General features: G+C 41.2%; 2 protein-coding genes across 11 annotated transcripts in view; both read left to right on the top strand.

Annotated features, from left to right (window-relative positions):
* Window positions 1-1528: 1528 nt before the first annotated feature.
* Window positions 1529-10338, top strand: LOC105921019 (keratin, type II cytoskeletal). The gene is made up of 7 exons (XM_036128518.1): window positions 1529-1789; window positions 4444-4504; window positions 5013-5081; window positions 6264-6425; window positions 8551-8750; window positions 8833-8877; window positions 9819-10338. The coding sequence occupies exons 1-6, from the start codon at window positions 1536-1538 to the stop codon at window positions 8870-8872; spliced, it is 786 nt and encodes a 261-aa protein (XP_035984411.1). The 5' UTR covers window positions 1529-1535; the 3' UTR covers window positions 8873-8877; window positions 9819-10338.
* Window positions 10339-10841: 503 nt separating this feature from the next.
* The window catches only part of shroom2b (shroom family member 2b), a 34920-nt gene continuing 24744 nt past the window's right edge, over window positions 10842-21017 (top strand). For 3 of the 10 annotated variants that reach the window (XM_036128364.1, XM_036128366.1, XM_021313020.2), the window contains exons 1-3: window positions 10843-11054; window positions 11585-11772; window positions 14240-14388. In XM_036128364.1, coding sequence (XP_035984257.1) covers window positions 11656-11772; window positions 14240-14388 — 266 coding nt within the window. In that variant the 5' untranslated portion in view covers window positions 10843-11054; window positions 11585-11655. Of the gene's footprint in view, window positions 11055-11584; window positions 11773-14239; window positions 14389-17596; window positions 17906-17939; window positions 18025-21017 lie in introns of those variants that run through there. The other 7 variants (XM_036128368.1, XM_021313028.2, XM_036128365.1 and 4 more) reach the window with 6 other exon arrangements.

The raw sequence follows: 21017 nt of genomic DNA on the forward strand, positions 1-21017 counted from the left end.
GCTTCTGCTAGAATAATAGTGCCCATATTTATTACTCCCCACAAAATACAGCAAACAAACAGCAAGCACTTCTCAAACACTACTTCTGCTAGAATAACTATATCCTTCATTATTCCCCACAGAATATAGCAAAGTAGCAAGCATTAAAGCCGACAAGCTTTCAAACAGACGTGATCTTACCCTCGGCACAGGACTGGGAAACCGGGTCAGTCCGGATTAGAGCGACATCAACGCGGCCGGGCGTCCACAAACCCACGGCAGGCTTCATCGACTGAGGGCGGTTCCCTCCTTTTTATACTAATAAACAAAGTATCAGATGGAAGCGACAGTGGCCAGTTCTCTCTCCCAGCAGATCTGTTCATCCTGTTTCCAAAACACGTTTCCAAAACAAAAACCGTTCCCAGCATCTCAGCATTGTGTGAAGCAAAATAACATTGCGAACTCAGAATACAAATATAAGCAAAATAAGGAATACAGAGATTGAATCAGTCTTTCACACAACACATTGTCATAAGTTCCCATGGTTTTATGTGAGAAACATAATTACAGGCAAAACTCAGAGCACGAGCATATATGTTGCTCTTAGTTTATGTGAACTCAAAAACAAGTAATATAAGTGAAACAAGTTATATAACTGAGCAGGTTTTCCCATAATATATTGTCAAAGAGCAAAATAAATTTTTTGGTATATCAAACCCTGGATCACCAGTGACCTGAAGGAACTGTTGAACAAGAAATTAAGAGCCTTTAGGGTGTGAGACAGAGAGCTATTGCGTTTACAGAAGCAGCACAAGGTCAAGATCAGAGACAGCAAGGAGGTGTAAAGGAAGAAGCTGGAGAGGAAACTGCAGAGGAACCATATCAGAGATGTGTGGTCAGGGATGAAGAAGATCACAGGCTTCAAGCAGAAAGAGGGTTGGATCGAAGGAAGTCTGGAAATCAGAAACCAGATCAGGAGATGCTGCTGCTCCCTTCCCTCCCACTTTTCTGTTTCTTGAAGCCTGGTGAAGAGGCAGCTGAAGAAACTGAACTGGAACAAGGCTGCAGGTCCAGATGGGTTCAGCCCCAAAGTCCTGAAGGTCTATGCAGAGCAGCTCTGTGGGATTCTGTAGCACCTCTTCAACCTAAGCCTGAACCAAGAAGAGGTAGCACTAAAAAGCCTAAAAAGGCTCAACAACCTGATAAAGAAGGCTGGTTCTGTTCTGGGGACGAACGTGGAACCTCTGCAGATGAAGATGCAAAGAAGGATTTTGTATAAAATCAAGAAAATTATGGACAATCCTGAACATCCTTCTCATGACATTGTCATTGGAAAACAGTCTCTTCAGTCAAAGGTTTCTTCAGATTGGTTGTAAAAAGGAACCGCAACAGGAGATCTTTCCTGCCCACAGCCATCACCATCTATAATAACTCCTTGGAGTTGAACATTTAATTTCCCTTTGGTATAAATAAACTATTTTTCAATTGAGTTGAATTTGAATCACTTATTTCTTGGTTTATCATTGTTTCTCTTTCAGGGTAGCATATCCTTCAACATGGACCCAGGAAAGTCCTCCGATTCAGATGTAATGAAGGACCTGAATGTGCGCTTCGCCAAGTATATCAACGAGATTCGGTCCCTGGAGAAAAAGAACCGTACACTGCAGGTGGAGATTGACCTGATGCGAAGCGAAGCGGAAAAAAAATCTGCTCAGTTTGAGAAACGCTGCGCCAACTTAAATGCGCAGATCCAGAACCTGATAAAGGACAAATCTGATTTGGTTCAGCAGATCAACAGTCTGAACGAAAGGTAGGGGATATCACATTTTCATCCAAGTACAAAACACAAGATGTACTGTATTTCATTCAGACTTTAAGTGATAAACCAACACAAAGTAGTCCAGTGTGAAGCGGAAGTGAAATAGTTAGAAATTTCAATGATTCTTTTTTATTTGAAAACTGTTTAAGATAAGATAAGATAAGATAGAATGTATTGATCTCACAGTGGAGAAATTCACATGTCACATCGGCTCAATAATCAAAAGAAGGTGCCAAAAGGAGAAATAGGTGAATGAGGTATGTGGAGTTTCACAAAACCAAGATAGTTAGATAGACTGGGATTTTCCCCACATCCTGGCTGAATTCATCCTGGAAACAGTTTCACAAAAACAGTAACATAAATTACCATGAGGATTTATTCTGTGCAGCAAGCCTGCTCCCGACTAGGTTAATGACCAGGTATAGTTAATCCTGGAGCCTTATCTGTTCAGTCATTGGTCGAACTGATCAGAAACCAATGGGTTCTGATCAGTATGTCTGTTTCCATCATCAGTGTGTTTTGGTATTTTTTATGAGCCTGCATTAACATACCACTGATACACATTGGTATGTAGTCAAGTACTATCAGTATTTTAAAATGATGACTGTAACCTATACCATTGTTAACTTTAGAATTGTCCATGCGACCATTGTTTCTGTTCAGTTGTGAATTTGAAGACTGTTGTTCTAAGTTTGACAGAAAGTCCTTTAACAGACTATTGCATGTGTTGAAGGAAATTAAAATGGCTGATGAAGAAGCAAAGGTGTCAATAAAGTCCAGTGCGACACCATTTTCCAGAAAATCCTGCGACTCTAGAGAGCGCTGTTTTGGTGACTCTTCCAGAAAAAAACGTTTCCCTCAAGTGCATAAAATACACAATCTCACAGTCCCAAAAGAAAAAAAAAACTATACAAACCATAAGGCTTGGTTACTAAACAACTGTTAATAGCCTATTATGTTGTTTGACATGTTTTATCATTAATACGTAATTCCATTGCACATCAGGTATCCTACATTAACTTCTTTCAATTTGTCTATTCTTAAAGTTTTAAACACAAATAGTTTTGTATTAATAATCAATGCCACTAATAAAATCTAATATGAGGGGAACTTTGTTTTACAAAGGCTGTCTGCTAAAAAGTTTCATCCCTCCACGCTTTTTCTAAAGGAATTATGGGAGGGTCTGCGAAACAGCACCCTCTAGAGTTACAAAATAGATCAGAGAAAATAGTTTAGCTCCAAACAAATGTGTTTTCCTTTATAACAGCGGCCATAGGGGCTCATCAGCCACCATCAAAATATGTTGCTTGTTTTGTTTACAGCAGACAGCCGGGGACAAGCATTTAAATGAGTTACTATCTGGCTTGACAGTGTCGCAGTTGCTGAGCCTGGCTTGGGTGTTGTGTGACGGGTAAAGCCAGGATGCACTGAACCTTGCTTTGGTGCTTATCATCGAATTCCAGATTTGGCTTTTAGACTTAGACTTAGACAACCTTGTCATTTTGTATGTACAGAGTGCATACAGAACAAAATTTCATTATATACGGTTTACGACAGTGTAATGGGATTGCTGGTGGAAAAAGGATAATATTACGATATAAAGTGCAGCAGTGATCAGATGTAACAATGCAGGAGAAAAACAGTGTGCAAAACAGTGTGCAGAAGAATGTTTAACCATTGTTTATGTGCAAAAATAATGCTCCAATAATGGTTTGTGAAACAGGCCTCAGGTGTGTGTTAGGCTCATGCCTGATGAACAATCTCTCCATCTACCCGGGTTTTTTGTATGTCATCTGCCACCCTGTTTATTTGTACCAGTTTGTTTACTGCATGCTAGTTTATATTCTTCTAGAGCACAAGTGTCAATCTCTAGGCCCGCGGGCCGAGTCTGGACCGTCAGGGCCATTAACTCGTCCCTCTAGAGCCAAAAAAGGCATATCACGTCGTAAAGTAGAGCCAAATATCCTTTTAAATTGTATAAAGTGGCTAAAACTGTGCCTCCTGTTGTGAAGGTTGATTTTTTTTTTTACTGTGGTAACAGCATCCCGCCACTAGATATCAGTTTTCCCACAACAAGTTAAAACAACTCAAAATTTCCAAAAAGAGAGAAAGTAATGCACAATGGTTTAAAGTGTAACTCACCCCAATGCGAAACACTGTATAAACTGGGCCTAAGGTGCTAATTTTAAGTTACTGTGAAATTTCTCACATTTTTATATGAACATAAATGAAATTATGAAATCAAACCCATCATCTATACACGTACAACCGGCCCTTTTAATGACGCTAAATTGGGCCAATGTAAAAATGAGTTTGACAGCCCTGGACAGGATGGAAGATATTTTGCTATTAATGACAAAAAAAGCAGTTTGGTTTTGATTCAGGATGTGGAAAATGCTTAATCCTACTGAATAGTTCAAAGGTTTATTCCGTAAACATAACGTTTAGTTAAACCACTCTTTTGAGACCTCAAGTGGATTTTACTGAAACAACCAGACATTTAGAGCAGGTTCAGGGTAGAAATAATTTGGCTGTGTAAAATAAAAACACATGTAATTGAAACCCTTCTTCTCTGTGTTGTTTGACCTGTAATTATGAATAAATAATAAATGTAAACATAATTCCTTGGTTTCTCTGTTATCCAGTTTGCTGAAAGAGGAGAAACAGAGAAAAGAAGCAGAACAAAGATTTATAGATTTACAAGACGTAAGTCCTGCACAGCACACGTTAAACACATTTTGTCTGTCGTCCATGAGAATATGTACACAAGGTTTTTTTTTTGTGCTTTGTTTTTTCATGTTACTTTGATGTATGCAATCCTATTTATAGTTTTAGCTTTCATTTAAAAGAATGGGGAAAAGTAAAATTAATATCTCTGCAATTTTCAGAGCCAGCTAGATTTGTTTTTTTACTTTAGTGCATGAGCCATTTATGTTAAAATGAAGTGAAATATGTTTTAAAAATTTAATAAGACTAATATTAACCAGTCATGGACTATATATCTAGTAATTCTTAAACAGTTTGGTTTCATTGATTGGAAATTATAAATGGAAACTAAAAAAAAGACATAATTTTATAATGTAAGTATTTGTGAGGAATCGTCCATCAGATAGGCTTTATCATTTAGATGTTTATGCGTCTGATTAAGTTTGGCCTCATTTTTACACTGTAAGTTTTAATCATTAACTTCTAGAATCATTGTTGATTGTTACAGGAGAAAGATACAGAAATCCAGGACCTGGAGTCGGAAATTTCAACCCTGAGTGAGCAGATCAGAAAAAAGGTTGTTACCCTTCTCTTTTTTTTCACAATCATCTCACTCGTCCTTTCATCAGATGTATTTTATACCTGGTTTTCACACCATTGGCAGTTGAAATCATATTTATATCATTGTTAGTTGAAAGTTGTTGCTATATTTGTCCGTATCCAAATCAAGAAAGGTTGAAGCTACAACAAAGCTGTTCACTCCTTAATTTAACAAGAAGAGCTTCAGCTACAATTTGCTGTTAATAGAACATGTCTGATTTTACTTGTTTCCTTACACAAATTTTCTATTAGCGCTGTACTTGATCAGCAGATCCAGAGTTCTGCTTTGATCATCTAGAAACTTGGCCATACCATTCAATATGATAGTTTTTCTGAAACTAGATGCAAAAAAAAAGGCCCCAATCTCGCCATGGTGAAGAATCTTTTAGAAAAATCCTGGATTTGAACTATGACCGGGATCACAGGCAAAATTAAACAAAAGCACAAACATCCCCAAAAAAATGTCTTGTCGACAACACTATCAGATTAATAATGAACTTTATTCGATTTTAAAAAAAAATTCTTTTCATTTTAAATTTTAACACCGTCAACACTCAAAGCTATGAAGAATCAAAAATGATGCATTCCCTCTGAAACCTTTCTGAGTTTCTTAGCAAAATAAACTAATTTACATTTAAGATACGCTGGTGTGTTTCTAAACAAAGTGCTTCAAATCTTAAAAGCAAATCCTTTAAAAACATTAATATTTTGACAGTTTTTTAAGGTTAATTTCACCAGATGTAAGGAAATAACGAAGGTAAACTGCAGATAATGTGTGACACATTAGATCTCATGTGTACTCATGCATTTTAGATTTGATTTTGAGATGCTTGCAATGGAATTTAAAATCCGTAATGGTCTTCGGCATATACACCAAGTAACCTAATCAGCATATTTCTGGATGGAGTAGCCTACTCAAAGAGAACTGGTATGGGGAGAACATGCCAACTCCTTGTAGAAAGGGATTTGAAGACTTTCTTGCACCATGACAGCAGTGCTAACGTCTGACTAACCCTTATACAGTCCGTTATGAAACCCAAACTTTTAAAAAAACAGATGTTCTAATCAAGGAAAATGTCTCAATTGGTGTCTAAAGTTTTATTAATCAATAAAACACATACATTCTTGGCACTTTCACTGCTTCACTGTCCTTCTTCAGACTAAGGAGCTGGAGACCTTGAAGACAGAAATTACTAGCAGCTCCGGTGACGCTGTTGATGGAAACACCTTGGAGGAGATTTTGTCAAAAGTTAGGGAAGAGGCTGAAAGAATTGCCGGGAACCACAATGATGCCGAGCTTAAAGAGCAACACAAAGCTAAGGTAAAACATTGGGATTTATCTCTTTGATATTAAAATGCACACTGCATTAAGTGAGCTAAAAGTAAATGAAAAAAATCAAATGAGCATATGTCCTTGATTTGAGGAGGTAAATAATATTATCTGCCGATATAATGAATATTTTGACCCCTAAAATAACATCTTTAGATATACTGCACTTGAAATAAGATGACGGAGATGAGCTGTTCCTAATTTAAGTGCAGAAATCTCATTCCATTCCCTGCTTGCCGGCTCAAATCAAGGACAAATACCCGCAATTCAAGAAAATGTTACTGTTAGATCCCTTTTTTCCAATGCATGATTGTACAGTTGAAAAAGAAAGGGGCAAATCAATACAATATTGATACAGACCAGACTATAAACTGTTGCAGCACTGAGGACTAACCCGAAGAGAATGTGTCTTTTAAATAAAGAGGATATCAGTAACTTTCAGCATTGCTGTTTGAACCTGCAGATTTTTACAATGTAAAAGCTCAATACATAGACTTGTTACCTGTTTTTAGACTTAGACTTTATTTATATTATATTATATTATATTTTAGACAACTTTATTTGTCATTTTGTATGTACAGAGTGCGTACAGAACAAATTTTTGTTTGCATACAGCTTGAAAAATTACAGTAAATTGCAGTAAATTACAGGATAAGGTGCATCAGTGACTTATGTAAACAATTGAAATGTAAACAATGTAAACAATGCAGGGGAAATAGACAGTGTGCGATCACAGTGTACAGGTGAGTATTATTAAAACCGTGCAATATACTAATGTGGTACAGAGTCCGTTTTGCGGCTTCAGCAGTTCCAGCAGTTCAATAGTCTGATGGCAACAGGGAAAAAGCTTTAGCAGAACCTGGTGGACCTGCAGCGGATGCTGCGGAACCTCTTCCTAGAGGGCAGCAGGGAGAACAGTCCATGGTGGGGGTGTGACACACACAGCGCTGAGATGAAATGTCCTTAATGGAGGGGAGAGGAGCCCCGATGATCCCTTCTGCTGTCCTCACCACTCTCCTCACGTTCTTCCAGTCGAAGGCACTGCAGCCTCCACACTACACAGAGAGACAGCTGGTCAGAATGCTCTCTATGGTGCTTCTGTAAAAGGTCTTGAGGATGGGCGGTGGCAGGGGGAGCAGAGGAGATGGCGTCCTCAGGGGAGCTGTTTCGTCGGTAGGCAAACTGGAACGGGTCGAATGTTGGGGGGAGACTGGAGACGATGTGTTCCTTTACCAGCTTTTCAATGCACTTCATTATGACGGGAGTCAGTGCAACAGGCCGGTAGTCGTTACAGCAGGTGACTTGAGGTTTCTTCGGCACCGGAATGATGGAGGCAGACTTGAAGCATGCTGGTACTGTGGCTTGGTCCAGCGAGATGTTAAAAATGTCTGTGAGGACACCAGCCAGCTGATCTGCACACTCTTTGAGCCCCCGCCCAGGTATGTTGTCAGGACCTGAGGCCTTCCGTGGGTTGACTCTTCTCAGAGTCTTCCACATGTCGGCTGTGTCAAGGCGGAGGACCTCCTCTTCCTGATGGGGAACAGCTTTCACTGCTGGAGTGCTGTTTAGTGCCTCAAACCTCCCAAAGAAGTTATTTAGTCCATTGAGGAAGTCCGCATCAACTTCACCCACCGGGGGTGAGGGTGTGTTGTATTCAGTGATCGCCTGTATGCCTTTCCACATGCTCCTGGTGTCGCTGGCGTCATGGAAAAGCTCCTGGATTTTATTAGTGTGGTCCCGCTTTGCTAACCTGATGGCACAGTTCAAGTTGGCTCTCGATGTTTTCAGTGCCTCCTTATCACCAGACTTGAAGGCTGAGTTCCGTGCTCGACGGACGCACATTTATGTCGCAGATTTCAAGAATCTGCGACATAAATGTGAGGTTGGATGTATGTATTTATATTTCTAATATTTCTACAAAAAGAGTAGTCCCTTCAAACATGTTTTATTACAACAACCTTAAAATCCTGTCATGGAGAATGAACCTGTTGGGTTCAAAATGAAGTTGGATCCAACAGGTTAGTGTAAAAGTATATTGAGAGACATTGCTAAAGTTTACTTTTCCTTTCAGAGTTTATAAAGAACGTAATTGCTTATTCTCTCTCTCAAAACACAGATTAAAGAGCTAGAGGATCGTCACCAGGAAGATATTTCAAAAATGAAGAAATACATGGAGAGTTTGGAAACAAAGATAGCAAACCAATATCGGGACTTGAAACATTACGGCGAAAAGCACGAGAGACTGCAAAGTAATGAGATTTCGTTGAAAGCAGAAATCATTGCCTACAGGACTCTGCTGGAACTTGAAGAGAAGAGGTAATGTTTGAAAAGATCTGACAAACAATTTAAGTGTCCTGCAACATGTTTTATGATTTTACTTGGTGTTGCTCTTCTGCAGAGTCAAGTCAAACCCAAAAGACGTTATCGGAAAGCAATAAATGTGGTAAGTATCCAGCTAAACATCTGAACAAAACACCAAAAGAAGCTCTGACCCCACAGCTTAACAAATTAGTTATTTACAAGTAATCCCCCAAAAATCCTCCTATTACGACCCCCATGTTGGGTCTTGTTGGGTCATTCATGGAGCGACACGTCACTGCTTGCAGGCAAAACCTTCTGTTGTCCTAGTGTCCAGACAAGTTTGTGACCAGGAAGTGTACATTTATGAATGTGGCGAGAACAGTTAAAAGCACTGCAAACCACCGCACCTAAGCGCAGCAAAGGGGGGGTAGAACCAGCACCAGAAGGCCACGGCAGTCCCAGGCCACCAGGTACGAAGCGTTACTCCTTGGCAGCAATACACACCGCCCAGAGGTGAGTTGCACAGCCCCTGGGACAAAGAGACACAGGGGGAGACGCTGGGTACCGAAACTCCTTGACTCTGCCACACTGCCAACACTAGCCGTGTTGACAGAGCCAGGTACCAATCGGCACTAGTGGACCAGGGCCCGCCCCAACTCATGGGGCCGGGGTCAAATGGGGTGCGGGGCGTGGATCAGGACATGGGGTACTCCATGATCTCCTAGCTCCTGTCCTCGATCTACTGCCGGTCCGGTGGGTACAGGTACTGTGTGGGTGGTCTGTGGGTCTCTGACGGACAACACTCTACCTGGCTCGGTAGGGTGTTGTCTGTGCGGGTGCTCAGGCCATACCCCAGAGTGTTGGGCTCCCTGTCTGGTGGCCAGTGGCCCCTGGAGGTGTGCTGGGCTGGCTGAGGTCCATGAGGCCGTGAAGGAACTAAATGACCTGCAGCTACAGGCAATAGTCCTGAAACAGTTGCTTAAGCAAACTTCTATAAGACAAATCAGATGTTGCTTGTTTCTCCATTCCTCATTTTGTTTTGACCGAAGAGAATCCTGATTTTTCTTTGTTTCCCTCAATCAGCAGGATGGAGCAGGTGAAGCCCTAAAAAGAAACCTGCCCCGCCAACAAGTGACAAGAAGAAACAGACGTAAATGTGACCTCATGGAGCGAGCCAGGGAAAGAACATATGATTAAAAAAAAGATAAAGACGCATTATAACCTGTACTGATTGTGTTAATTTCCTCTGCTGTTATTTGGTTTTTTCCTTTGCCTTTGCTTGCTAGCTGTTTCCGTCTAATGGGTCCAACATGCATGAAATTTAAAAAGATCAATTGTTTTGGGAATCAGACCATCACATTCATGAGGAATAAGTTGCTTTACTCAATATTTATTTTATTCTAGATTGTTGGGATATGTGTGGTTTAGTCTGTAACTTTAAACAAAACTAACCTTTCGTGCATTGTGCCTATCCAAAGATTTCTGATGTTCTGAAGAAAATATGAAGGATAAGTCCCTTAGTTACATAATATGAACAACTAATATGAAGTAGTTGTTGACCAGCTTAAACACAAACACATGTAGAAGTAGGTTGTCCTCCATTTTGTTGTAATAGACATACACTGATTTTATTTCCTTAGTCTGACACATCTGTAATAAAATTGGTTACCTGTGATACCTGAACAGACTGACTGACTTTAATGTCCTGTGCTTCATTTTCATTTATGCAGAGTTGGTTAAAAACTGCATCTTTCTAAACTCAGAAGGATTTTCCTTATTTTGCAACAGCACAATGTTAATCCGTAAACTGCAGTTAACATTCTTCCATCCATTTTCTGACCTGCTTAATCCCTTATGAAGAAAAAAAAAGAGTTTAAGGGGGAACCGCGGAGTGATAAAGGTCAATAATCATATTTTAAAATGTATGTTAATGTTGTTTTTGTCATTTATGAAGTTAAACGTCAAACAAACGCGATTAACTGAAGTAATTACATTTTTCATGTAGCCCTTTGGCCGCCAGGGGGCGCACTGGACTGGCGCTGATGACGGAGCCATCAGTAGAGGCTGACGAGGATAATAATGATTAGAGGAGGAGGAGGAGGAGGCGATATCAGAGAGTTGTTGTTGTTGTTGTTTTAGGAGAGCCGAACCCCGTCTCAGAGGTTCTGTCGGGCCCAGCTGGACCCGAATCCCGCTGGGGACGAGAACTTTTAACATTTAATTGATGTCAAGTTAATGAAGTGAGAGAAGGTGATGCAGCTGGAGGCTGAGGTGGAGAAATGAAGCCGTCTAATGTTACATGAGCAGCAGCAGGTCGCTGTGAGTATGAAGCCTTAAAAAAAAAAGCACCAGGAGAAATTTCTAAGGCTTTTTTTTGTAGCTGTCACCATTTCTTTGTCTCTTTTTTTAAATTTACTTCAAGAGTTGTTGTTGAGAATTAAACTGCTTATTCTTATCGTTAATTGTATGTTTATTTATTAATTTATTCCTGCCAATAGTTATACAGCCAGGGTAGACACTAGAAAATAAATATCATCTAATACTGGTAATAAAATACGTCACCTTTAGTCCCATTCAGCCATAAACTTTAATGTGTTTTATTGGGATGTTATGTGGCAGGCCCATCACAAAAGCGATGCAGAATTGTTTTGATGGGAAATTAAGCATTTTAATTAAATATTTAATACAAATAAATCTGAAACATTTGATGTGCATAAAATAAATTGACATACATTGTAATTTATTATATACTTGTGTGTCCGAAATAAATATCACAATAATAAATAAATACAAAAGTGCCAGGACCATTCTGTAACGGGAGAGTATTTTATTCCTCTTCACTCTTTCAGCTTGAACTGGCCTTGATGGAGTCCATCGAAGCCCGCCATCATGGAGGCCGTCCATTACTCAGCTGACTTGGATGGACGGGACGGAGCAAGATGAGGAGCTGGTGGAGGTGCTGCTGCAGGGCAGAGCTCCGTGGGGCTTCACCCTGAGGGGGGGCACGGAGCACAGAGAGCCGCTCGTCATCACAAAGGTGCATTTGGCTTAGCTGTCAGAATACATCTAGAATGTCTTTATAGTTTCAGGTTTAATTTCAGCCCAATAGCTGGTGAAATGTGTCACATAAAGGTGGAAGAATAAACATTAAACAGAAAGTGCTTCAATCATAGCTGACAAGATCCTGAACTCAAGTATATCTTTAAAGATCCTCCTTTGTTTTAAACAAAAAAGGGAAAAAGCATAAAAAATAATCTTATTCAAGCAAATTATTAATCAAATCTACTAATTTGGTGAAGGGATACAAACGTGCTCGTGGTAATTGTGCATAGTGTAATACTAAGAAAACTAAATATTTTTCCCAGCCCCATACAGGCAAAAATTTTGCAATTTACACGAGACAAATTTATTTGTGAAGCACATTTCAGTACAAAGTCAAAGCAAAGTGCTTTACATGATTAAAATATAGGAAAATAAAACAGAATAAAAACAAGCTGGAATAAAATGTAGAAACAAAATCAAACATGGGAAAGTAGAAACTGTTTATTAGCGTTACCATTTGTACTTCCACTCGTCATAAACTTACGACTAATGTTATTCGTCACGGCATAAACGTTTGCCAGGCAAGGTTGTCCTTTTTCGTGCCGTAATCGTAGAGCTCTATTCGGATTATTGTGCGTATTCCTCTATATTCCCATTAAAAGCTGTAATGAACCCTATTTCTGTCAGAGATTAAGCCTCCGCGGACGGCTGCGAGGGAACAGTACCTCTCATCACCGCCTTTAAATATTGATCAGAGCGTCAGGTTGCCTCTTGAAAAGGGAAAAACCTTTGTTGTTTTCTTGTTCGTGTGAATCGAACCCCTTTCTTGGTGATTGAGAGCTCTGGAATAAAATATTGCAATTTTTTTACAAATTAAAAGCAAGAAGAAAGTTTAACCGTTAAAGAGCCATATCACAAACCCATTATACCTATGCTGAGTCCAGAAGAAGAGGAAATGTAGCTGCTGATCAAATGCATTGATGAGCTCATGATGATCAGTGTTTGCTCCTCTGTCTGTTAGCATCAGGCCCAGAAATCATCTAATACAAAATATCATTGATATCTATTATTCTGTGGAGGGGTAGAAGGACATTTCCAAATGATTAGAAGTTCATCAATCCACAAGGAACTGAATTCAGACCAAGGACGGAGCACAAAGCTCCTAGAAGTAACCCAAATAACCCAGAGCTTCGTCTCAGACCCTACAGGCCGTAGTTTATGTTTAAAGGTCAGAAGCCATGACGGGACATTTAGAGAAAGACTGAATGTGCATCGCTGGTTTGGACAATACCAGCTAAAGTTGCGTCTGAATGAAGGACAGAACTTCTAGAGCTATCTAGAGTCGTGTTTGGAGGACGGTGGTGGAGGGATGAGGACCTGGTGAGGACCTGCACACCTTTTGGTTCATGAACTCATTTTGTTTCTGTTGGGTCATCAACAGAACATCAATCCTAAAAACAGCAACTCAATCTAGAACAGAACGGCTGTAAAAGAAAAGAATGGAGGTGCTCCAGTGGCCTAGTCAAAGTCCAGATCTCTACCTAATTGGAACGATGTTTAAAGGCATACTATGCAACATTTTTCAGTTAATTAATGTGTTCCATACCGTTTTGGATGATTAAATGAGTCATTTCAGGTCGAACAAAGGTTTTCTCGGCCACCCTGGGGGTCTGTGGGGGAAATACCGCACTTGCAATTGCAAGAGCTCACGGCCCGCACACACAGAAGTCTCGCTTTACGGCGAGAACTCCATGTGTTTTTGCCCTGCTATTCACTATAAGAACCGCGTGTTAAAGTCAAATAAACATGCAAGCATATCGAGTTTTTTTTATTGTTATTATTATCATTATTATTATTTATTTTTTATAATGTTGGCGAGGCGGTAGCGTGAGTTTGGCGCCAAGATAGCGCTGCGGGAAGCTTGATGTTCATACCTTCACTGTGTTAGTCATTGTTTGTACTGCCGTTTTTTCCACTTTTCGTTGCGTTCGCCTGTCTGCTAAGCTCAAAACAACCGCGCCTGGCTTGACGGAGAAACCAGAACAGCTGAGCATCTTTATGACAGTGCACTTTTACTTTCACCCTCTGGGGGGAGCCTCGCTGGAAAATCAACCCCAGTTGCATAGTATACCTTTAAAGGAACAAGCATTTGCAAACCTAAATAAACGGAAGCGATGTTGGACATTAAAATTAGTCCAAATTGCTGCCCGATGATGCGAGAAGCGGAGAAGGAGTTACTGCTGCGGGTTGATGCTGCTAAAGGAGGTTCTGCCAGCAGCCGGATCAGGAAGTGGACCGTTTTTACAGGTGACGATGCCAAACAGGACCTTACTTACTAACTTGTTCCTGAGCCCGTTTGTCTCAGTTTAAACTGAAGTGTTCTGACCTGGAGAGTTTAGTCTGCAGCCATCTGAGCGTCTCCCGGGTCCAGGCTAAGGTTCTGCCACCGTCTCTACCCGCAGGTGGAGGACGGCAGCGCCGCGGCCCGCGTCCGTCTCCGCGCCGGCGACCGGATGGTGAGCGTGAACGCCGTTCCCCTCAGCGGCTCCCGGCAGGAGGCCATCTGCCTGGTGAAGGGCTCCCACAGGACCCTGGCCCTGGTGGTCCGGAGGTACCGGCGCTAAACACGCCTTTAAGTCCGCGTAGAGCCGAGGAGACGTTTGAAACCGACCCTTCCTCCCCGCGTTGACGCCTTTCCTGGCCGGTGTGCAGTTTGTTTGCCTTCCTCGTGTGAGGCGCAATACCCGTTTTAGATTAACTACCTCTGAGTCATCAAGGGGTCAGAGGTCAAAGACTGAGAGTTCTGAAAATAGATGAGAGAGAGAGAGAGAGAGAGAGAGAGAGAGAGAGAGAGAGGAGAGAGAGAGAGAGATAGAGTAGAAGCGACGAGAGATATGATAGGATAGCGCTCTTTATAGAGAGAGAGAGCGATCTCTCTCGCGTATAGAGTACAAGAAGCGATCGATAAGATAGGAGAGAGAGAGAGAGAGAGAGAGATGTTTTCTGCTTCAAATCAGGGCGAGGAGCCCAATTTGACTTTCAGGTCACAAAACGGAACTCAAACTCTTAACTCAAAAGGCAGTGAGTGCAGATTTTTTATTTATCCTTTATTTAACCAGGTTATACCCATTGAGATTAAAAATCTCTTTTGCAAGTGAGACCTGGCCAAGATAGGCATCAAAATTAAATCACATCATTACATACGCACAAAGACACACACATAAAAGCCAAACATGCACTTACAATGAAATCTTAATTAAAACAATGACATGTGAGGGAGTCCAACTCAAAGCTCAAAGATGGTTATTTTCAAGACTGTTTAAATGCATAGTTTTTCTTTCATGTGTTAATTTTAGCGGGGAAACAAGGGCTTGAAGTATTTGAAACATTTTTAATCAGCCAAGAGGCCCATAGTAACTCTGGAGGAGCTGCAGAGATCCAGAGCACATCTGGGGGACTCGGCTGATTAGTTATTAGTCACATCTGCCTTTTATCAAAGACTGGCAATGATTAAAGAGAGCCTCAGGAAGTCCGGTTTGTTACAAGACAAGTAGGAGACACAACAGAGGGAGCTTTGATCAGAGGAGATGAAAAACTGAGTTTTATGGTCTACGTGGAAAACTTCTGAACCTTGAAAATCAACCTGAATGCACCATTTCCAGGGTGAAGCACAGTGGTGGCAGAGTCATGGTTAGGTGATGCTTGTGCAGGGAATGTAAAGCTGGTTCATGGTGATGGTAAGATGGATGGAGCTAAATCCAGGACAAGTCTGGAGGAAAAGCTGCTACAGGCTGCAGAAGATCTGAGTCTGGGTGGAGGATCACCTTCCTGCAGGAGAACCGTCCTGAACCTACAGCCAGAGAAATTATGGGAGCAGATTCATGGGTTAGAGTGGCCTAGTCAAAGTTCAGACCTAAAGACGTGGGAGAATCTGTGGAAAGATGTGAAAACTGATTTTCTCCGTCCAGTCAGAAGCTCGTTTGCTAAGAACAATTGAAAATGTGTGAAATTGGCAGCAACAAGCAGCTGATCACAGAGAAAGGCACTTCTATAAACCAACAGGGATGAAATAAAAAGCATGGCACGCGTTTCAGGTTTTTATTTGTAACAAATGTCGAAACCCTTGCCTTACCTTGCCATTTTTTTTTTCTTCCACCTCACAATTTAAGCTCGACTTCTTGTTGTTCAGTCCTTTAAATTCCCAATAAACTGCAAACAAGTTTGTCGGCGCAACTGGACAAAAAGTTTCTGAAACCGACATTTGTTGATTTCTTCACTTTTTCACTTTTTTCCCTGCAGTTCTTCGGGTTCGCCGCTCACCTGTTGTAATTCCCTCCAAGCACGAGCAGACTCAAGTGGTTTTCCTTCACTGGTTTATTTGAAGTTGCTTTCGGTCTCTCCAAATCCACCGTGAAAACTAAAACAACGTTGACAAACATAAACATTAATGTGACAAATAATAACTTGCGGAGCACACAAAACAATAGTTACAGCAAACAAATACATAAATACCTCGTTGGCTGCATGCTGCACAAAAAAAAGGGAATTATTCCAAATCTTTAAGATGCTGTTTCCATAAACGTCTTTAGCATTAAACTTTACAAAAAAAAACCTTAATAACTCTTTCTCCCGCGAAAGCTCAAAAAACCTTTTTAGACTTCAAAATAAAAGCACATTCTCTATGTACTAGACCAGGGGTGTCAAACTCATTTTGGTTTAGGGGCTGCATTCAGCTTAATCTGATCTCAAGAGGGCCACACGAGTAAACTCATTGCAAGATTAAATAGAACTAATAAAAGTGGACTTGTTCATTTTTATATTAAGTTAATTTCACTTTTACACAATATATTATGAATAACCTCAGCGTTTTTAAGAAAAGTATGTGCAATTTCAACAATACTTTTACTCAGTTAAACATTTACTTGTGCATTATGCTTAAGAACTGATCACAGTGATTATACAGTGTTGAAAAACATTTATTCAAATTTTTTGGAACTTAAAAACACTGTCCTGCATGACAAAATACATCAAACAGATAAAAATTAAGAAATGATTTACATTTTTCCACACCTGAAGCTTAATCTGCTAATTAAAACACAGCGCCCCTCGTGGGCAATATAGGAACTGCATATTTTCAATTAAACGAAGTACATGTTGTTTTTCAATAATTGTTTTATCATTCTCTTCCTTTTATCTTGTCCACTTGTGAAAGTCAAATCTGATGAGCTCTTTGTGGCATCTTATTGCCACATTGCCAGACAGGACACTGGAAAAAAAAAATAATAATAATTTTTTTTCTCTTTTTTTTATAATGATAATGCATTTGGCCACAGGGCCGGACTAAATTGTTCGGCGGGCCGGATTCGGCCCACGGGCCGTATGTTTGACACCCCTGTACTAGACACTATAATATAAAACATATACAACTTAATGAATATTAACCGGAAAATCGCCTTTGAAAAAGGATAGAAAATTATATTTGATTATTACTACGTACAGTAAGCATAAATGCAGCAATTACACCTGTTGCTTGTTTGTAAAAAGCCCCTTTTTCTGCAGCTCAGTGGGGCTTTAAAGTCTCTGTCATCCCACAGGCTTTTCGATAAGAATAACCTCTTTAACTGCTTCCTAAGACCTTTTTCACGACATGCCGCTCTGCCGTCCCGTTCCAGGAGGAGTCACACACACAGATCCCCGCCGGCGAATGGCACCAGGGTCTTAGGGCCTGAATCCAATTACTGGTTGTAAAGCCTCGGGGCGTGAGCCGAGTCCACGGGGAGAGAGAGAGGGGGGTCCTGTTGACGTGGGAACGGTTGATCTGAGGCGGGCTGGAGAGAAAACGGCGGGCCGGGAGCGAGAGCGGAGAAGTTCAGAGCAGATCTGAGAGGTGGTCGGGTTTCTGTGGGCGCTCCCTGGGCTTCATGAGGCCCACCCCCCGGTCCAGCAGGAGTGGTACGGCCCACGTTGCCTAGGTGAGCTGACACTGCTTAGTGGGATAGGCGGTATCAGCAGAGGGATCATTGTTTTCCAGGGGCTTTGGCTCAGAGTGGGCGCTCCTGTGTGTGTTTCTCTCTCTCTCTCTGGACATGTCTGCTCGCAGAAGATAAGGACAAGAGTCGCCGTCCCAGGTACTTCCTCTGTTCCTCCTCCGTCAGCTCTGTTTGTTTCATCAGCTGCTTGGATTAGATCACTGGAGCTCTGAATCAGAAGACAACAGCAGGTTTCTCTCATGGCTGTGAGCAAACAGGTGAATAGATGTTGGGAAGATGGAAAGCGAAGGAGCCGAAAGTAGAAGAAAATCTTTAAATCTGTTCGTTTCAGTCTGTCCCCGTTCCCTGAACCTCGGTGGAGGTAGTTTGTGTTGGTTTACGGGTTGTTTTAGTGTTTGGGCTCCGTTGCTTGGTTACACACGGGCTGATCTTTATCCCTTTATTAAAAAAAATCTGCTCTTTCTGCTTCTCTACCAAATCCAAAAAGAATATCAACTATAGTGTTTTCTTCCCTGAACCACATCCAATCAGTTACTGCTTTTAACGAAAACCCCAGAAACATGTCTTAAAACCAGAGTAACGTTACCAATAATAACCCTGATATTAAAGAGTCTGATTGTTTTATGGTGCATCTGAGACAGGAGTCGGACACTCAAACAGGAATGTTTCATGTTTTTCTGCTTCTAATCACGTTCAGAGGAAACCAACGTCCTCCGCTAGCTGCTGCCTGGCAGCTAATGCTAAATAAGAGAAGCCTCTTTAACTTTTTAACCAGTTTCTGGACAAATGGACTGGGACAGAACTTCCAGCAAACCTTCACAATAAGAGCCTTAAGGATTATTATTTGTGAACATAACGTTTTCACGATGATAAATTAGTTAACAGTATTTTCTGTTGCCTTATTTCCTTTCATAAAATGCTGGATGCATTATAGGGTGGTGACTTTAATTTATCCCTGACCTCTTTTAATTAAAAGATATAGTAATGTGTATATAACTACTAATGATTTGCATGCTTATATTTAGTCTACTGTCTTCACTGTTGGTGGATAAAGTCGTGCCTTTTAATATTTTTAACAATTTTTCACAACATTACTTCCAAGTCTAATCACAGATCAGGTTCTGTGGGTCTTCCTTATGTCTCTGTTTGGTTCCAGCTAAATATCTTATTTATTTATATACTATGCTGTCTTACCTACGATCCGCCACCAGGGGGTCCAAACATCTTCTAAGTGCAAAGGAAGACCCTGAGCATGGCTGAAGTAGTGCCTGGCCTCTTTGACATTTAGCGGAAACAAAGTGGCGACGCAGCATAATGAATACAATACACTGACTCGCATCCAGCATCACTGTGTGAAATACTGGATACAACATATGATAGTATATCATATTTTGCTATGTACCGTATTTTTCTGACCATAAGGCACACTAAATATTTTTCCCTAGTGTGTAATATCACTCCTTCACGTCCACAGCTCTCTATCCGTCTTTGTGGGAAGGACAGAGTAGCTGGACTACACTGCCCTGTTTTAGCATAAGGCCAAAATAAACGTAACTTTTAAATTTAATTAACTTACTAGGTTTATTGTTGCTAGCGCATACTCAGGCGTGGGCTGCTTTACATGAATGCACTTCTAGTTTAGACATTACAGTCAGGCAGTCTTGTAGACAGCTCAGGGGTCCTATCAGTGCCGTAATGCTCCTAATATCCATTGAGCGGAGCGGCTTTGTTGCTAACCAAAGTCTTAGTTACACATTTTAACTGATTTCTGAGTGTATTGTACCACAAATCAGTCAGTAAGCACAACGATGATCAGATATAAGACGCACCATCACTTTTTGAGAAGATTTAAGGATTTTAAGTGTTCCTTATAGTCCATAAAATACGGTCTATGTAAATGCATGAATATTATAGCTGATATCCTACAGTATTGGCAGTTTTCTTTTCTGATATCGTGGAGTCGTGGGGATATCCCATAAAACAGCTGCCCTGTCATTGTAGATTCCACAGTGGGTGTCCAGTCCAAATTTCAGGTTTTGTCACCAATAACCTGAAAAGGGAGGAGCAAACGGGGCAAAACATCTCTGTTCTGCTAGTTGTCTGAGTAAACCTGGACAGGATGGGGCTGTCCAGACCCCAGACCCACCAGGACCCGGCACCCTGTGGGGTTGAAGATGTCTCCCTGCTCCTCACATCCAGCTCTGCAGAGGCCTGTTGACGAACCTTTTATTTAACTTAGCTGTGTTTGTATCCTGGTCCTCAGGACCCAGGCTCCTGCATTAAATGGACGGTTCCTTGGTCTCAGATGCCTGACCCAAATGTGGGGGAGATTAAGAGGTTTCTGCAGAAACCATTTGACCCAAGTGTGCCGGACCAGAGACAGATCTAAGGACTGTTGTCCTTTGAGGACGTCTATGGGACAGAACCTTAGTGGTGAACTTGTCACCATACTCAGGAGGGAGCTAAAAGATGGCAGTAGTCTGCCTTTGGTACTAAAAGAACCCCAGGACGGTTCTAGATCTCCTTGTTTAGTGACATTCCAACTCTGTGAAGGGTTGTGACATGAAATCAACCAACCAATCAATCAAACTTTATTTATAAGGCATTTTTCATGCATCCAGGTGTAACATAAAGGGCTTTTATTTTGACATTAGACAGGAAACGCCAAGAAATTTAACATCAAATTAATTTAAACTAGTTTTTTTTTTCAGGAGTCCCTTAGCGGTAGCTTCTAATTTTACTTTTAATTCTGGTTCTACTTCCACAAAATGTTGAGCCAGCTGCACAGGAAACAGTTTTAAGGCCCAGGAAACTGACTCCAATAGGTTACCAATAGGTTGTAAGTTTAAATATTACTATGAAGCTCTGTTTCTTTTGAGTCCAGACCGGACGTCTGCTGGTGCTGAACGTTTTCTCCAGCTGTGCATTAGTCTAATGAGGCGTCGTGCTCTGGGTGTTCATGTTTGCCCTTCTATCAAACCCCAGCGTACCTCCCATTCATGTCCAGCTAGAGGACTTTTTGTTTCTGCTAATGCGTGCAGCGGCGCCGCGATAAGCCCGGCTGTGATGACGTTGGCGCTTTCATTGTGTGGTTGTGTTTAGAGCGGAGCGACGAGGAGGTCGGCCCCACAGGCGGCTGCTGCTGCTGCTGCTGCTGATGATGATGGTGATGATGATGATGATGATGATGGCTGGGAATCGGCAGGATGTTCCTCCGCTCAGCTCTGATAGGAGCTGCAGAGAGGGGAAA

This window comes from Fundulus heteroclitus, chromosome 24, assembly GCF_011125445.2.
Source record: "Fundulus heteroclitus isolate FHET01 chromosome 24, MU-UCD_Fhet_4.1, whole genome shotgun sequence".
NCBI classification, from domain to species: Eukaryota; Metazoa; Chordata; class Actinopteri; order Cyprinodontiformes; family Fundulidae; genus Fundulus; species Fundulus heteroclitus.